The sequence below is a fragment of the Nelumbo nucifera genome, chromosome 8 (genome assembly GCF_055504915.1).
Source record: "Nelumbo nucifera cultivar China Antique chromosome 8, China Antique-T2T, whole genome shotgun sequence".
Classification (NCBI taxonomy): Eukaryota; Viridiplantae; Streptophyta; class Magnoliopsida; order Proteales; family Nelumbonaceae; genus Nelumbo; species Nelumbo nucifera.
The window spans coordinates 12,591,947-12,610,463 of NC_142656.1; the positions used below are offsets into that span (position 1 = coordinate 12,591,947).

Sequence of the window (18,517 nt, forward strand, 5' to 3'; positions counted from 1 at the left end):
AAGAAAGAAAGAAAGAAAGAAAGAAGAATAAACATTCAAAATGCTACCCATGGAATCTTAAGATTGAGTATTTTTTTTTCTTTCTTTTAGGCAAAGATGGAGTATATATTGAACAAATCATTTTTCCATACCATGGTAAATCAAGCTATAATATCATGTAGATAATCAACTTGATGGATTCTTGATCATTTCAAATGACCTCCCACTCAAAACCCTAGTTGGATAGCATCTTAAAGCACCATTAATCCTGATACCCATCTACTTAATCCCATAACCCCCCCAAATTCCAAATATCTTTTGGTACAATGATTTCCAACTGTCGAGGCTGGTCTAGTCTTGCTCTTTTACAGATTTGATTTGATTTGATTGATCATTTCATTGGATTTAACTGTAGTCCGGTTGAACCGTCAACCCATGAGCAGGTCAGCTTTCTAGTGGTCGACAATGAATTCTATTCTTCCCTCATCAGAATGATTACTTGCATCCCACTGCTCAAGTGGAATTTTGCGAGTTTACTCTTGCTGATTCCATCTGGATTTTTTCAAGCAACCCAAACCCGGCCCGGGCCTGCCCAAGTGCTAAACATTTGACTTTTGAGCCCCCCCCCCCCCCCCCCGAAAAAAAAAAAAAAGAAAAACAGATGCAATTCTGTCCATCATTATGTTGAATTTCGGTTTGATCCGACCAGACCCATATGATATGGATCTAAGTCTAACCCAAGACTTGGCCAGGCTGGCAAGGGGAGGAAGACACGGATCTGGTTCAAAATGCTGGTTGACCCATTCCGATCCGTTTAGAGAATTAAAACGGCTGAGGCGGGAACCGGAGAACAGGAGTCAACATTTGAAGCTGAGAGAATCAAAATCAATGCCCCAAAAATTCTCCACTCGGACCACTCCTCCTTTAAGTCCTTCCCCAATCTCCACCCACTTACCTCAATTGCTTTACTCACTAAAAAGCCAACCAACCGACGAGTCCCCTTCATTCCATCACACTCTCACGTGACATTTGCACTTCCCCGCACGTGCCCAACTCTCATTGGTTCATCTCTGACTCTGTCCCTTCATGTAATGGAAAATATTTTAATGTTCAAAAAATTAAAGAAAAACACTCTCCTCGTATTCTCACTGCAACAACACAAAAATGCCATAAAACACGAGCACAGAGGCAGAGGCAGAGGCAGAGCAGAACAGAACAAAACAGAACACGGAACCCATGAAATGAAACACAGAGAGTGAAGAAACCCAACTTTTGCTTTTTAATGCTCCTCTCCCTCTCCCTCTCCCTCTCTTCACATCTATCTATCTCTCTCTCTACTTTATCTTTTCTGAAAATTCGAGCTCCCTTTTCTCCTTTCTTTTTAATTTGTTTTGTGAGGATGGTTATTTAAATTATTATTTTTGGAGTGGGGGGTCTTCGGTAAGAGTTCCACAGAATGATTTCCTGATGAAATGGCTGTACTGATGATGGCTCATAATAACAGTAATTGTAGCAAGAACAACAACGACAATAACAGCAAGGAAGAAAAACCAGTTTTCCTTTTCCATGATTTTCTAGGCATGAACTGTGCTTCCGATTCTCCTGCTGCTTTAGCGGTGAGGAGCGTCAGTTTTGGTGGCGAAATCCGTCCGTCAGAGGCGTCTGCCTCGGCCTCTGTATCTGTCGGAGCTTCATCAGGGGGGCATGGTCCTGTCTCTGCCACTTCTGATCTGGGTTCCGGTAAGCCCCGTTTTTTAGATGCCGTCATTTTTGTTTTACTATTTTGCTTTAGTCGGTGCTTTTCATTGCACTGGGCTTTGTAGAAGTTGATAGGTTCTTCATCTTCTCTCATTTTTCTCTAATAGTTTGGTTCTCTTGTATGTACAAGTTGCTTTCTTTTGTTAATGGAGTGGTTATATTAAAGTCATTAGCGGGTTCGGTAGCTTTTTGCTCTCTCTCTCTCTCTCTCTACGTGGGTATGCATATATCACTTTTCTCTTTTGAGACATGCTTTGCTTACCTACTTGTATTCTTTTAAGTAGTCTATGGTTGGTCACAAATGTGTTTGTTGTTTCTTCTTCATTTGCAGTTGTTGGGTTTTAAAGGAACAAATAATGTACACTGTTTTGTGTTCACAATACCCTTTCCCTTATGAAAATTTCTTCTACATTTTCAATCCAGAATGTGCTGGCTTAGCCTCTTAATATCTTATTAGTCTGCTTTCATATTATCTCTGTTGTTTGTTTTGGGATCCTCTTCCTACTTTCAGTTAATGGATACTAAAAAATGTTGAAACCAACTGGTTGTTTTGTTAAAATTGGAGAGCTTTTAAGAGGTGTATTTCCTTATTAGAGATTTATTGTGTAATTGGAGTTCGGTTCTATTCTTTTCATTAATGGTAGAAAGGCAGGTTGGGAATCATTTCGAGGGGGTTCCCTTTTACGCTTCGAAGAGTGATTTCTCTGGGACTGAGATAAGTAATAGATTCTCTGGGAGAAAGAGGAGCAATTCAGATTCCACCTTTATGGGTTCGGCCAGAGATAGGATGCCCCCAATAGGACCAGACTCCCTTGAAAGCTCTCACCTCATGAAGGTATGCAGAATATCTTTGCCCATGTTGTTATGCTCCAGCTTAGTGTAATCCAGATGTAGCTAAAATAGTATTCCACTTATATTATCTCATGCTGATTGCTGCATTTAAATTCAGATGTTCCGAAATGGAACGGGGGGAGAGAGACCAAGAAGAACTTTTGATGAGGACTTGTTCTTTGGAATGCAACCACCAAGGCCAACTTCTACTTCTCCCATCATATTAAATCGGCAAATTGGCAGCAGACCTGATTCTGTTGTTTCCAAGTGGGATCGATCTATGACGATGAATGTGGGTCCTATGATGCAATACCCCCTGCAGATGAGTCAGTATGTGACTTTTGTGGATAAGGTCTCTTCAAACAGATACAGAGAGGCCAATGCCGGTCATTCACTAATTCCTCAACCAGCTGCTGATGAAGGGTCTAGAACTGGCATAAAAGGATCTGGAATTTTGAGTGCCATTAATGCCAGCAGTGGAACCACTGAGAGAAACTCATCCACAATGCTTCCGAGCTGCAGCAGGCCAAAGTCTGGATCTCAGGCTGCTGACCCCGAGTCTTGTAATCCACCAAGGTAAAATTCTATTTTAGTTGTTTCCCTTTATTTTACCCATTTTCAACTTTTCTACTGAGGATCTGAAGGAAAACTGATTCCATCTTTATATTTGATGCATTGTCCTGTCAACATGGTCTTACGTCTACCAGTCGGCAGATGACTATATTTTATGCAGGACAAGCTCATGTTTTTGATGATGTCCACCCAAATAAGGTGAGCATTCTGATTGTTAATTGCAGCATCAGTTTCAAATGGTATGGTTTTCCACATTTATATGGTCGAGATAGTTCAGTTTGTGGTGCATGTCAAACAAGGATTTATATTAATTTGGATGTATGGAAAACATACAACTTAGTGCCCAATGTCACCCTTGCCTAAATTTCCACATCTATTTCAATATTACATATGACTACCTTAATATTTAGTATTGCAGTAATCAGTAGTTATTCCTTAACCAAAGATAAGGTGTCTCAGTCTAATCGAACAGGACTGTAATTTTAAATCATGATGTTGAATTCTGACTTTTGTACACGTTAAGTAACATGCGGTCTTGATGGAAATGATAACCTTGAGTTTTTTTTTTTTTTTTTTTAATCCTTAGCTTCCTGTCATGAGAATTTTACCATCATGACTTTTTATTTTTCCCATCTACATAAGAAGAAATTAAGATTTTTGAGAGGTTCTTTATGTGCACCACAGCTGACTTAATTAAGTAGATGCAGCTGTATTCTGCTACATATTGGTTAGCCATAATCTATTTAGTGGTTATGCACAAATTTCTCTTTAATGTATAATGTACTTAATGACACAACTTCTAATGGCTAATACATGGTATCTGGTTAATGATAATGTATTTTCTTCTAAAATCTTGTCATTGAATATAACATTATAACTAATTCACTTATTATGATTTATAACTTCACCTTGACTAGTTCAGAAAGATTCTTTGAAATTCACTAGAAAAACGATTAATTTCATAACATTTGGTTGCAAGATTGGCACCTAGCTTGTTTCTTCATTTACATGTTCCCAATTCTTCGAGGCTCATAGAAAATCATCTAGTTATTCCACTTGTTGGTTCATGGGTAGTCAAAGGAACTGTACCATTTCTTACTTGGCTTGTGGGCTGGAATGGTGGCACCAGTTGGGCTTGATGAATTATTTCAACATCAGAAACCAATTGGCTTGGAGGATCTTGGGAGAAGCTTCACCAGAAATAGTCTCCCATACAATAATTTAGAGAGTTGGGGCAATTGTTTGGTGCAAGGGTAAGATCTCAGGATGACAAGTGTGAAGATGCAGATTCAAGTCTGAGAGTGGCCACTTTGTGCTAAAATGCCAGAGCTTGGATCTATATCCACTGCACCCCACACAAGACCCTTGGCAGCCCGGACCTGAATTGTATAATGGCCATTTTTCTTACAATCATAGGGAGAGTATGGGAAGAGAGGAACACCAGTCTTTTTGAATTGTGTAAGGTTGTTTGCTGTTCCCTGTGAATTCATGGACTTGGGGAATTATTTCAGCAATGGAAACTGGTTGGTTGATCTTGGGGAAAGCTCTACTAGAAAATAATCTCCCATACAATGTCAAGTGTGGGGAGAAAGTAAGAACTATGCATTTGAAGGCAACTTTTGAAGTAATTAGAGGTTGTGGGCTGCTATTCATGGATCTTAGCAAAAGAGGAATTGAAGGGCATTTACCAAAATGGTATACAAAGAGATCTGGTGGAGATTTTTGTACATTTGGATGCATCAAAAGCTGAAATGGTAGCAATTCTTAGAGGTTCAAGAATAGTCAAAAGAATGCAGCTGCCACCTGCCACCTCTTTCGTCTCTACTAGTTCCTGGGGAACTGATGCTCTTTGCTGGGCTGGGGCCTGGGAGATTGGTGCATTACCTAAGAGAATACAATCTAAGCTCTTTTCCAACACCCTTGTGGATTCCAAGAGAGTTGGATACCATTTGGTAACTTAGCTAAGGCAGTTATAGCAAGTTATTATTGAGTACAGATGGAATATATGGAAATAAGATCAGTTGGAAAGGAGCAATGAATTCTAGGCCCAGATTCTTAGCATGTGATTTTTGTGGCAATAGTTGTGTGAGATTTAACTGTTACTTCATGAGACTTTTAGGACGAATCTGTAGTATAGATAACTACGTTCCTTTCACCATTAATTTGAGGCTCCATATTTGTGTAACAGGCAGATGTCATTATGGCTTTAGCAGGATCAAATGGAGGGTCATGGTCCACAACTTATTTGCCTAAATCTAATGGGCAGTCATCCCTAAACAAAGCTTCTGTGCCTAATGGAGAGACTGAAATGGGTAAAAACAACATGAAGCCTGTGCAAGAATTTCATGGGAGATTGTCCATTTCAGGGAATCCTGGTCAAGGGTTCAGTCAAGGTGGTCGAATTTCAACAGTTCAAGTCGATCCTCGGATGTCATCCTCAGGTATGTCGTTAGAATTCATCCACTTTTATGTGTTCCTTTTATAAGGCTTGAATTGGTTTATCCCAGCTACCTTATTTGGGTTGTAGGGTTTCATCAAAGTGGCATTATAGTGAAAGAAACAAGGCCCCTGGCTCCAGCGGCAGAGACTGATACAAAAGGCAAAAGAGAGGTGGGAAAATAGAAGTGGTGGAAGACCTTTGTCATTCCATTCTATCTGCAGTTATTCCCCCTTCATAAAGTGTCTCTGGTATCATCTGGGCTTTTAAATATTTGCTTCACCAGACAAAATCGGTTGTAGGATTCAAAATTACAAAAAAAGGGAAAAAAATCCATTCTCCAGAATTCGCATTTCTCATTTCATATTCAGTTTTGAATGGGTTCATTTTGCTCTTTACATTTTAAGGATTGATATGATATAGCTCACCCATCTCGCCCTACTGGGTTAAAAAAGTGCACACTTTTAACTTAACAAAAAAAAAAAGAAGAAAAGAAAAGAAATTGCACACTTTTAACTTGACAAAAAAAAAAAAGAAGAAAAGAAAAGAAATTGCACACTTGTAAATACAAGCAAAATGGGAAAAGGAAACTTTGGTACGAATGATGAAGAACGAGAGCTGCAATTGATCAGATGTTACGGACAGTGCATGTGATGGTCAATTTGTTCAATAGATGATTTTACGCCATAAATGGGGCTGCAAATAAATTTGATCAAATTGCGATATACATGTTAATTTTATGTTCAGATATAATCATAAATTTAAATGTTCAAATACTATCAGATTGAATTGGATCATATCAGATCGGGGTAAATTCACATTTGATCCAATTAGAAATGAATTAAACTCAGATTTGCCTTAATGGGATTGGATTTGAATTCCAATTTAGGCAAACATGTTCCATTTACAGCCATCAAAATATCAGTCGAAGGCAACTTTAACTATTCATAAAGCATTTGGAGTTGTTATCATATCACGTCAATGGAAGTTTCTTGCTTCAAAATTGGGGTTTTTTGTAAGGCCCCTCTGCTAAAAGCTGAAGCTATTGTCCTGAAGGAAAGGGTGACTCTAGCCAAGATCAATGTCAAACATTTGTCTTGTAGTGATTATCTGGACCTGGTAAAGGGAATTTTAGGCCCACATCTGGGGTTTTCTGGGGAGATACACTTCATCTAAAGTGCTCTTTCAACTTTGTGGCGAAGCATAGTAATGAGGCAGCTCATCCCAGATCTGCTAATGAATTGAGATTAGTTGAACACGATGGCTGTTCAGCTGCTGTGGAACCAATAATAGTATTCCGCGTCAGTAATAAATTCATGGGCTCCACTGTGAAAGGTGTGGGTACTATGAATTTTATTACTGGCTTGGAACACTATCAATCTATCATTGGTTCCACAGCCCATTAAACAACCAACTTGTTCAGCTAATCCTTGTTCATTGCTAAGGTTTTTGACATTCAGGGAGAATGATTCAGAGCAGTTTCTTTGGCTGAAAAGGTCTTCATGGTTTGTTTTCAGTGCAATTTTTATTTGTACTAGTACATATGTACGTGCATTTGCATGTGAAAGTATCTCTAAGACAAAATTATTTATAATTCATGGGCAATTTTTGAACGGTTACAAGTGGACAGTTTCTGAAATGAGAATAAAGGACATATATACCATCTTTATGCCTACTGTATTCTTAGACAAGGGGATAGAAAACGTTCAATGAAAATTTTAGAAAAAAGGGATTTTCGCTCTTTTATAGATAGTATAAATAAATTGGTGCAAAAGTATAGAAGTGCAAATGATTCTAAGTGTAATTTATGATTTGTTTTTTGTTTCAGCATTTTTTCACTTTTCACCTGGTTTATGATGATGATGATACGGTGAAGTAGTAAGGATATCTTGGGTACATCATTTCTCCCGCGTGGAAGTAGAGAAGGCTGTAGCCTGTAGGGGCCAGCCCAAAGATACACTTGCTTTTAACTAGGCTTTACAACCAAAATCCATGACTTGAAAGCTTAGGCCCGGCCCATACCTAAACCTATCCTCATCAATGGGCCTTAACTCTTCCAGGACGACTCCGTATCTGCTAGAAACGAGACTTCAAACACCTCCAATCACAAATAAACACGTACCAAAGTAGGTGATGTGGCCTAATCTGATTTGATTGGGTAATGGGATTTGATGTTCTTAATATCATTTTGGTGTACTTCACATTGAATCTCAGTAGTCAACATTCTTCCTTGAGAATGAATGATAAGAGACTAAGGAGTGTTTGGCAATGTAAATGATTTTGCTTTTGAACACACACAAAGAAAAAGGCTTTTGCTGATGGGGGCAGTTGTTTTGTTTTCAAAATAAAATCATACATATTGGAGAACATCCCCTAAGAATTTCATACTTACTACGTTAAAGCCAATTTGAAAGGCTTACATAGCTTTTGAAGGATCTTTTTGAGAAAGAAATGAATTTTCAAAACAGTAGTTGATGTTGTTTATTTTCTCCTTACATTTCTGATTCTTTTTAATCTTAAAACAATATTTCATTTCTTAAAGCTTCACTTGTTGCAATGCAAGTACAAAACCGAAGGCAAAATTTGCACCTAGTTCAGATTTGCATGTGTTTGTTTGTAGTCATGAGTTGCACTTTTTGTCTCATCCATATTCATATTCAATGCAAAATTTTCAAAAATTACAGTTTACTTATGGCATATTTTGAGTATTTATTGTATATTGAATCAAATGCCAACTAATCACATTAAATATGTTACATGGCTTTATTTTCTTTTCATTGTTTCACAAGGTGTATTACCCCCCATGCATTGGGAACATCTCCCGTGCATAATATTATGTAGGAGGATGAGATGTTCTCTATGTGTGACTGCAATGTTACGTGGATAGACATGGGCAGAGTTCTTGTGGGCAGGAGATCAGGACTCTTATTAATGACTCATTCATGTTTGAATTATATTGCAACAATTTTCATAGAATGCACCATAGATTTTGCCCAAAAATTAACAAACAATTTGTACCACCTTTTCTCTACATCTTTTCTCATGTGAAGTGATTACATAATTTTGTTTTTAATTTTTTGTTTCATGGGACTACACAATGGGGTAACCAGCCCCCCACCAACCCTGGTGCAGCAGAATTTGATTCCAAGTATCCGCTACTACAAGGAGCCAAAAACCCTACCAGCCGAGTCACTTGGTTGATCACATTATTTTATTCCTTATTTTACTGCTAATTCGAAAGAAACAGCCTTCCTCTTCCATCCGGCTATGTTTGGTTTGGAGGAAAATCATTCTTTAATTGTCCTCTAAAAATGTGGAGACCACATCATTATACTTATTATTTTTCTCCTCTGGCTCTAATCTTAAACAAAACAAAGGTAAAAATCAGAGCAAAAATAAACCAAAGTTTGCATACTAAACTCAGGTAATTTGCACTAATTAAACAAAACCAAAGGCTCAGTTTCGAAGGATTATAAATACAAATACAAAGAATGCAAAACTTTGTATTTTGTATGCATTTGTACTGTACATATATTTATATTTGGACACTACTCTTCCCAAACTGACCGAAACGAGCTTAATTAAGGGCGTTGATGTAATGATATATAAACTCTGGAGCTGACAAGAATAAGGATGTCGGTTTGACTCTGAAAGTGGCAACTTAATGCAAAAACTGGCAGAGGTTAGTCCTAGGTCTCTATCCAGTTCACTCCTTCCAATACCCCCTTAGATAACCGGGACCAACTATGTTCTTTGTATCATCTGTATTTCTGATAACATTCATGTTTCTTCTAACATGAAGCCTAAGAGGAGCAATGTTACCAAACAAAGTATATTGCACAAGAGCCCTGACCCTGATGATGAATATATCTCTGATCTTCTTCTTGAGTTTAGGGCTTTGTATTACATGTTCTCTTCTGACAATACACGGGTTTGGTCTCGATATATATGAATCGTCAGAGTTGTTGAAAATTAATGAGTATTCCAATGTAAATGAAATGACGAGAACTTCCCTTCATATATATGGTTCAGTTCTAACTAGTAAATGCAATCAGAAAACTGTATCATTGCCTCTACAGGAGCTCTCTTCACCCACAATCCATTGTACATAGTTCTGCACAGAATGACTTTTAGAAATAGGGAGTTTGGAATTGAAATGGAATGGGCCATTCTGATTCCAACTGATTGGTTGGGTGGAATTAGAATCCCACTCATTTCTGGTAGAATGACATTCTCTTCATTCGAAGGAATGGCCATTCCCTTCTCTTTTCTTGGGAATGAAAGCCTATTCCAGCTGATTGCAATTCTCATTTGAATCAAACAGACTATGGGAATAGATCATTCTGATTTCGACTATAATCCAAAGGGTGAATAAGGTACCAGCTATAGTCTATCCGTCGCGCAGGTGAATGCCAAAACCAAAAGGTTCTCACCAAATAGGCTGATGAGCTGGACCATCTCATGCTCTAGCTACCGCACTGTGACGTCTCTTACCGTCAAGGCTTTTGATCATTCGTTATACAGAGTAAACGGATTATCTATCAAATAAGTCTCTAATATTAAAGTAAAGGCCAGTGGATCAAATGCCACATTGTTGAGAAAGAGATGGGTCACTTAAGAAATAAAAATAAAAGATTTGAATTGATCTTGTAGATGATAATAATCTCCATTTGACGTGTATTTAGTTAATTCTAACAATTACAGCAGTTCCTAGACGTAGGTAGGACAAGAGTTTCATCATCATCATCATCATGCAATAGCTTTGTGACAATTATATAAGATGAGGTCAGCTGCATGTAATCCTGTTTTGCCATTGCATTCTGTTTAATGTCGGCCATAACCCATTGTTAAACTATGAATGCTTAAATCAGTTTTTATAATTTGGATTCATATAGTCCCTTCAACTTGTAACAAATAACTTCTTATTGATTCTCAGTCAATGCATGGTTTCAGGTGGAACATGACATGAGTTTATTAACTCAAAATTGATTCAAGTTGTTTGAATCATGCATGAAGGATTTCTAAGTTCTAACCATGGGAAATCTCTGATAATGCACTTTTCAAGAGAGATGGGCTGCTTTTTTTGGCCTTCTTGACCCATGTTGGAACTTTAGAGAAGAATTCTAGAAGGATGGATCCACTAGCTCTAGCAGAATAGGGGTTTTCTTCTATATATAATAGCTAGGACTCAGGGGCTTACCCCAAAAACGCTCAATATACATGTCAATTAATCAACTTAAACATATAGCAATAAGTAAGGGATGACGAAAATAAAGCAATAACCACAGGCTACTGATGTGGGATGGTAAATTAAGAAAGGGAAAATAAGGGTTTAACAGAGCCAATATATTATATATACAAAGAAGACAAGGACGGAAGCCTAACCAAATAACAGAAAAGTACTTTTCATGGAAATGAGCCCAAAATTTTTGTAAAAGAAATGAAGTAGAAGAGGATGGAGTGATGATATAAATCATATGGGTGTGTCTCATTCCAGCAGAGGACAAGGCATGTGCACTAAAAGCGAGAGAAATAGAGCCCTCTTCTCATGCGGGAGCTGATTCAAGATGCTTTTCTTCCATAAATTTGTTCCTTCTGTTGTCCCATTCTACCAAGTATCAACAACACTTGCCCCAACACCCCACTTGAAGACATCGCTTCCTCCAAGAGCCACCCTCACCCACCGTGTCACCCACTTCTCCCACTTCTTTTTCCTCTGATAGCTACTGCCTTTAGCTTAAATCTTTCTCTCTCTCTCTCTCTCTATATATATATATGTGCGTATGTGTATGTGTTCAATTAATACATGGTTGTAAGTTGCACTCTTGCTTCAATTATATTCACGCTATGAGTACTTCTCTCTCAGAAGCCTATAGATCATCAGCACACCCTATCCACCTCCAACATATTATTCCCCTGGACTTCAGTTCGGTGCGGGAGTTGCCCGACTCCCATGCATGGACGTCGTCTCTGCTGCTGGATGACAAGCCACACGGCCGCCGGGGCTCGGTGATCGGTGTTGGTGGGCCGATACCAGTTATCGACCTGGCCGATGCTAACGTCGTGAAGCTTGTGGGCAGGGCCTGTGAGACATGGGGCGTGTTCCAAATCACCAACCACGGCCAGCCCATAAGCCTTTTAGAGGCTGTTGAATCCGAGTCTCTCCGTCTGTTCTCTCTTCCTGCCGAGCAGAAGCTCAAGGCCCTCCGCTCGCCCGACGGAGCCACTGGCTATGGCCGTGCTCGTATCACCCCCTTCTTCTCTAAGCTCATGTGGCATGAAGGCTTCACCATTATGGGTTCTCCAGCTGAACACGCTCATCAACTTTGGCCCCATAACTACACAAGATTTTGGTATATATATTCTCTCTCTTTCTCACACATACACACATAAATTTATTAAAACATGCATATATACTGTTTTGATTTCATGCAGTGGTGTCATGGACGAATACCAGAAGGAGATGAAGCAGCTATCCGTGAGGCTGCTTAGGCTCATACTCAGCTCGTTGGGCTTGGCCAGAGAAGATCTGACGAAGTGGGTTGGTCCAGCCGGTGAATTCACTCAAGGTGCAACCACTGCTCTACAGTTGAATTCTTATCCGGCTTGCCCGGACCCCAACCGGACCATGGGCCTAGCTGCTCATACTGATACATCCATGTTCACCATACTATACCAAAGCAATACAAGCGGTCTGCAAATCTTCAGAGATGGCTTTGGGTGGGTCTCGGTTCCTCCCCTGGCCGGTGCACTCATCGTCAACGTTGGCGACCTGCTCCAGATCCTCTCCAACGCACGGTTCCCGGCCGTCCTCCACCGTGCAGTGGTGAACCGGACCAACCAGAGATTATCAATAGCCTACTTCTATGGTCCATCCACTGAGACCCGGATCATGCCGTTGTCCAAGCTGATTGGCCCCGGTGACCCGCCTCTCTATCGGTCCTTGACATGGAAAGAGTACATTGGCATCAAGGCCAAACATCTATACAGGGCGCTCTCTTTAGTTCGCCTGCAGCAGCTTGCACCCATGAATGGTTCCTTGGACATGAATGATCAATGATCAAAATTAATTAGAGACAATATTGTATGAATGAATCATTAGACAGGTATCCTGTTAGCTAGCCTCCTAGGGATGAGTAACGGGTCGGGCCGGGCCAACCAAATTCAATTAGAATTCTAGTGGATGGATGGAATTTTACTTAGTTGGAAACTTATTGGATTGGAATAATTTAATATGAAATCACATCAATGAGTCCAAAACAACAAATGAACCAACTTTTGTCGTTGTTTGAGTGTTTTTATTTTAATATTCAGCATACGACACTTGAAGGGACAATAATTCCTGCAATGATCAAGATAAACAAAGGGATTAGACCCTTAAAATGAATTGTAAACAAGACAAGCAAAACCCAATTAATCAGGCCACTATTATTCCTTAGTACGTAATAAATGCAAATCCAATTCAAACTTCAAAGGTAACAGTTAATTGGAGCACTAAACCCAAGTACCCAAATCCTATCCAACTGGTTGACACTTGACAATAATAAGAAGTTAGGAGCTAGAATTAAGGCCTGAAAATGGGGTTTTATTCCTCCAATTGTTGTTGTTCTTCTTCTTCTTCTTTAATTATTATTGTTATGAGTTTATCTTAAGAAGAGAGTATAGTTGGATTTGTTTTGACACATTAATTGATGAAGTGGGTCACCAGAGCAGAAGAGGGCATAAGCTAGGAAAAGAAAGAGAAAATTTTGAAATGGGTAAGGTCATCACCCTCAAAAGTGGGGAAAAATCCAAAAGAAAAGAAAAGGGAAAAGTACTTTTGATATAGCAAATCATCAAAAGAACCCTAAGGCGGCTAATGTGGCTCCACATTCCACAATAAGTTGGCGTCATCCTCTCATCATGTGGCGATTTAGAGCTTGATACTCCCCCCACCACCATGTGAGAATGGAAACCCTCTTTTTGGGAAATCCCTTGAATTTAAAATTTCTTGAGAGAAACATATCAGCCAGGGACAAGAGTCTGATTATGGTGGGGTGCTGAACTGATCTGTATTACCCACTGAACATGTGGCCTATCTAGACTGTCGCCTACCTGATGGACAGTGTTGATTTTTATCTAGTTGAGTCACCTAGCAGGGGCTGACCCAGGATTCCATGTGGCAACCTAGTGGTGGGCCTCGGAGCAGCTAGGTATGTTTGTTGTTGTTTGCCCCAAGTGAAGTGACCAGCTACTCTCTCCCGACATGGTGATGAAGAAGATTTGTCTATTTGGTATGTTGTTGTTTGCCTAATGACTGGTCTCTCCCGACATGGATTCAGCCTATTGCCCCTCCTCCTCCTCCTCCTCTTAATTCCTTCTCCTGTTCAAGAAGAAGAAATTTGGTTGGCTGAATAGGAGAGAGGTCACCCAAAGAAAGAAAGCTAAGTCAATGAATATTAGTTCATCATCTCTGATATATAATGTATGAGTTATTAAGTTGTACAAATATGTTTAATTAATAAAGAAATTAACTTTAAAAAGTAATTAATTAGATTGATCAAATAGTCATACTTAACTAACCATCTGGCTCATGAACAAGTGTATATGTGCACTGCATTCTTCTCCAATCCATTATATCAAATTAATCGGATAGATTTGAGTAAAGCCTAATTGGAATGTTAATATATATCCTGAATAAATTTCAGGTTTTATTGTAAATAGGTCCAAGGCGCAAGAATTGGAGAAAGAATGATGATTTATTAGGAATAGATATATACATGTATACATATATACATACATACATCTATCGGAGAAATGAGAAATAGAAAGGTAGGGGTTGAAATTTACACGAGAGAGAGAGAGAGTAGCTTTCTGCCGCAAGGTAAATATAGTTTCGCTCTTATTATAAAGGAACTCAAATCTGTTCCCCACACATATCCACACAACACTACAATGGTGTATTAGGAACAGGCTGTGGTGTCGAATGGGTTTCGTTGGTACTTGATTCCACGAATCAGCAGCCCTTAGAGTAATTAGATTAGGAAAAAAAATGCTCTAGCAAAAAAGGTAAGAGAAATGACCCTTTTGCCATATGATGTTATAGGATAGAGCGAGCTTGAAAGAAATAAGAGGTTCCATTATATGGTGCCACTCAAGCTATCAAATATGTCAAAAAGGTGGAGAAACAGAATTGGAGAACTTATTTTCTCCAAATGGTAGACATGGTTTATGTATATATATGTATATATACATATATATATATATATATATATATATAAGCATTCATGCATATCCCTACATATATAGCCCATTTATATCTCTTTTTGTATCTGACATCTGTCTTTTTAGCCCCGTGGAGGATGATGTGGATGAGGCCTTCCATTATTACAAAAGCAAGGGTGCGCCAGGTCAGACTATATCTCTAATTCTTCGTGCCAGAGTTTCTTCAACAAATAAGTATTAAAATAAAATATAGTCATACTAGCTTAGCAAATTCATAGCACATGGAAATTTTAAGAAAACCCCAATTTCTCATTTCATGGGATGCCTTTTCCCTCCTTTCCCTACCTTTTCCTTCAAACCAAACACAGCCTAAAGTAGTTATTCATGCAAAAGTATGATACCACGTCATTTTATCCTTGCTCTTCAGAGATCCATCCTCACTTATGTGCCACATGGAAAATCCTCGGATTGCCAACAAGACATAATATGTTTTTCACTCCTACATGATACAAAATTTGTACTTTTTGTCTCACTAGTAAATGTGTACATGCATTGCATGTGGCAATTTCCAACGATAATGATAATGATAATAAAATTTAAATGCTCTTATTAGAGCTCATGTTTCAAAGAAAAGTGATCAAATCATAGTATAATTGATGTCATAAAAATGATAACCAATTAGGTGGTTATCATCGTTGTTTAAGAGCTTTGTCCAAATCATATGGGATCAGCTATATGAATCCCTTTTCACCATTCAATACTATATCCATCATCAAATTATGGACACATATTTTTTTATTACTTCCACCTAAGTCCTTCTCGATTTATCCTTGGCTTTTCTACCCCTTTAATATTAAATTGAACACCTTTTTAAAGAGATTTATATATGATTTTACATGCAAATGACCAAGTGACTCATGTTTCAATTTTCTCCTTTTGGAGTGACTCTAGGTTCCTTCATATGCCACTAATCAAGTGGTATTCATTAAAATTTCTTAGTGGGGTATGATCGGTTAAAATTCTTTTGGTATTCATTAAAATACTAATCAAATGGTTTTATATTTTGTATTTTCATTATTTATTTTATGACATTATAAGTTAACTTGTTTAATTGGGAGGGAAATGCAATTGCATTTGACTTTTAGAACATGGTTTTATCTTATAGTCAAATCAACTGGTCAAATGGGTAATCCATCACCTAACAATGATTTCTAGTCCATTTACAACCAAACCACTTACTTGCAAAGGGCTATTTAGTCATTTACTTGGTTATCATCATGGTGGCCTAATTTAACCATTTAACCTAGTTAGTGGAATCACAAATTAAACATCAATTCTTCTAATTCTTATATTCAAGTTCTATCATTAATAAAAAAACATTTCTTATTTATCACATGTAATTTTTAATATGTCAAATATATAATATTAGACATGTGCCCAATTTTTTTTCATATTTTTTGTATTTCTTTATTTTTATTTTTTAATCATGAAACCATGGGTTGACCAATTTGACCCAAATGGTTGAACCATTAATCTACCATCTAGATAGAAAATGGTTTTAACTTTGTTTGATTTTACATTTTTTATCATATTTATTTATTGGGTTGCTATTGTGTGGCCCGGGTTTTTGCATACTCCATTTGGGTATTTCTATTGTATAAACTTCCTTTTTTTTCTCTTTTAATAAAGTTCTAGTTTACAAAAAAAAGATCATACTTATGTTTAATACAACACATAATAATAATAGTGATGCATCCAAAATTTTCTACAGATTTTCTTTGTTTTTTATATATTTATCTATTTTTAATTTTTATTATTTAATTATGGTATTTTGGATTGATCCATTTGGCCCAAATGGTTGAACTACTTACCCACCACCTAGATGAAAAAATGGTTTCATTTCAATGTTGTTTTTAAAAATATAGGTTTTTATATTATGGAAGCCATTATTTATACTTAATTAATAGAATTTAAAAATAAAAAACCAAAAACAAAAACCTTAAATATAGTATTCAATGATAGAGAATAGTTTTTTTTTTTTGTAAACAATAGAGAATAGGAGTTAATACCTTAAATATGGGTTTTAATGTGAGGGAATTGAATAAAATGAATAGTACTATTGAAATTACATTTTTTGCCCCCCAAATGAAAATTGTCCAAATTCAAAATGAAGGGTATTTTAGCTAAAAAAATTAGAAATCAATAGGAGTTAATACCTTAAATATAGGATTTAATGAGAATGAATTGAATGAACTAAATAGTGGTATTGAAATTATATTTTTTACCCCCAAAATAAAGAATGTCTAAATTCAAAATGAGGGGTATTTTAGTCAAATAAAATTCCAAAAATCTCAAGCCTCATTCGTACTTTTTATAGTAATATAGATTTGCACTCACTAGCAGTATGAATTTTAATACTAAAAACAGATGTAAAATTTGCACCACCTTCCTCTACATCAATTCTCTCTCTTATAAAATGGGGACCACCTCACTTCCTTCTTACTTCACTCTCAAACAATGCCCCTCCTAACTCCATTTTCATATAAGGTAGAGACCTCAGTAAAATATGAAGCAAAAAGTAAACCAAATTTACACTCAGCCTACATGCACTCCCATGCATTTACACCAGTGCAAATGAATTTTGCACCAAAGCAAACTGAGCGTAAGGTTCTTTTGTCTGATCCAGGCCCAATTTATCGAAATTCAATGATATAAATATATTCATTTTAAGAATTTTAGATTTTGTAAAATGTCACAATTGGCTGGGACAAAAATGGCATCAAATACCGCTGGAGATTTATGTTGAACTGAAATTCTAGAGTTTTGTTCAGTCTGTTTTGAAAATTTTCTTGGCTTTGTAATATTTCAGAAGCAAATTAATTTTGAGGGTTCTCATTGAATTAAGAAGGTATTGACTGAAATATTATTTCCACCTCTCTCTCTCTCTCGTGCATAGATAACTAATTGAATAATACACCAAATACATCAAGACTATAGAACTTTCCTTTACTTTTTTTGAGTGTTGATCAAATTCTAGGCAAACTAATTAAAACTCTGTAGCTACAGTGTATATACTGAGTTGTTAGAGATACATAACCAGTCTGGATTGTCCATTGGGTAGGAGACTCTACTAGCTAGCTTGATTGGCCACATATATATCCCCCTGTCCTCATTAGCTGTATTCATAACAAATCCTTGGTTGTTAATTGTACAAATTTTAATAGAAATGTTAAAAAAGGACGACCCTCTGTTTTTTTCTTTTTGAGCTTTTTTCCACATGTTATGAAGCTACTGAATTGAAAATCGACACAATCTGCAGCAAATGGTGATGCAGCAGATACCATGGAGTACTTCTTCTGGCTAGTACCCAAGATTGTCATATGTGGATTCTTGGGCTGCCTTAGAGGTTGTTTGGTAATAGCAGAAGTGGTTCAACTGAGTTACTTACTGCTTTTGTTTTTAGTGGATAAATTAGTCATAGATAAATTAATATTTCATGTATTCACCCCAAGATGTCATTCATCTATTGAGCACACAAGTTACAATAATCCATCCACTATGAGACAAAGCAATAAGTCATTCAATTCAGCTACTACTTGTGCTGTTATCAAATGCCCCTTTATCACTTTGTAGCTGTTTCATTCAATGAAAAAAACAACCATATCACCATCATTATCATCAAATAAATACTAGGCTCAGTTTGGGAAGAGTGAAAATATAAATATATTCAGTACA

General features: G+C 37.3%; 2 protein-coding genes across 3 annotated transcripts; both read left to right on the top strand.

Moving 5' to 3' along the window:
* The first annotated feature begins 1,167 nt into the window (after positions 1-1,167).
* TIFY8 (TIFY domain protein 8) lies at positions 1,168-5,976 on the top strand. 2 transcript variants are annotated; one of them, XM_010251606.3, is made up of 6 exons: positions 1,168-1,719; positions 2,382-2,572; positions 2,687-3,144; positions 3,276-3,339; positions 5,330-5,582; positions 5,669-5,976. In XM_010251606.3, exons 1-6 carry the CDS (start codon positions 1,452-1,454, stop codon positions 5,761-5,763), a joined length of 1,329 nt encoding a protein of 442 aa, XP_010249908.1. In that variant the 5' UTR covers positions 1,168-1,451; the 3' UTR covers positions 5,764-5,976. The 2 variants fall into 2 exon arrangements, with proteins under 2 accessions (XP_010249908.1, XP_010249909.1); XM_010251607.3 differs by having other exon boundaries at positions 1,542-1,719; positions 2,390-2,572.
* Positions 5,977-11,318: 5,342 nt separating this feature from the next.
* Positions 11,319-12,879, top strand: LOC104592306 (gibberellin 3-beta-dioxygenase 1-like). The gene is made up of 2 exons (XM_010251608.3): positions 11,319-11,931; positions 12,014-12,879. The coding sequence occupies exons 1-2, from the start codon at positions 11,354-11,356 to the stop codon at positions 12,636-12,638; spliced, it is 1,203 nt and encodes a 400-aa protein (XP_010249910.2). The 5' UTR covers positions 11,319-11,353; the 3' UTR covers positions 12,639-12,879.
* Positions 12,880-18,517: the final 5,638 nt, after the last annotated feature.

Excerpts from the sequence above, each read along its gene's own strand:
- LOC104592306 (XM_010251608.3), top strand. The coding sequence starts at position 11,354 with ATGTGCGTATGTGTATGTGTTCAATTAATACATGGTTGTAAGTTGCAC. Across the intron at positions 11,932-12,013 it reads CATAACTACACAAGATTTTG|TGGTGTCATGGACGAATACC; the intron begins GTATATATATTC and ends GATTTCATGCAG.
- TIFY8 (XM_010251606.3), top strand. The coding sequence starts at position 1,452 with ATGGCTGTACTGATGATGGCTCATAATAACAGTAATTGTAGCAAGAAC. Across the intron at positions 3,145-3,275 it reads GAGTCTTGTAATCCACCAAG|TCGGCAGATGACTATATTTT; the intron begins GTAAAATTCTAT and ends TACGTCTACCAG. Across the intron at positions 5,583-5,668 it reads TCCTCGGATGTCATCCTCAG|GGTTTCATCAAAGTGGCATT; the intron begins GTATGTCGTTAG and ends TTTGGGTTGTAG.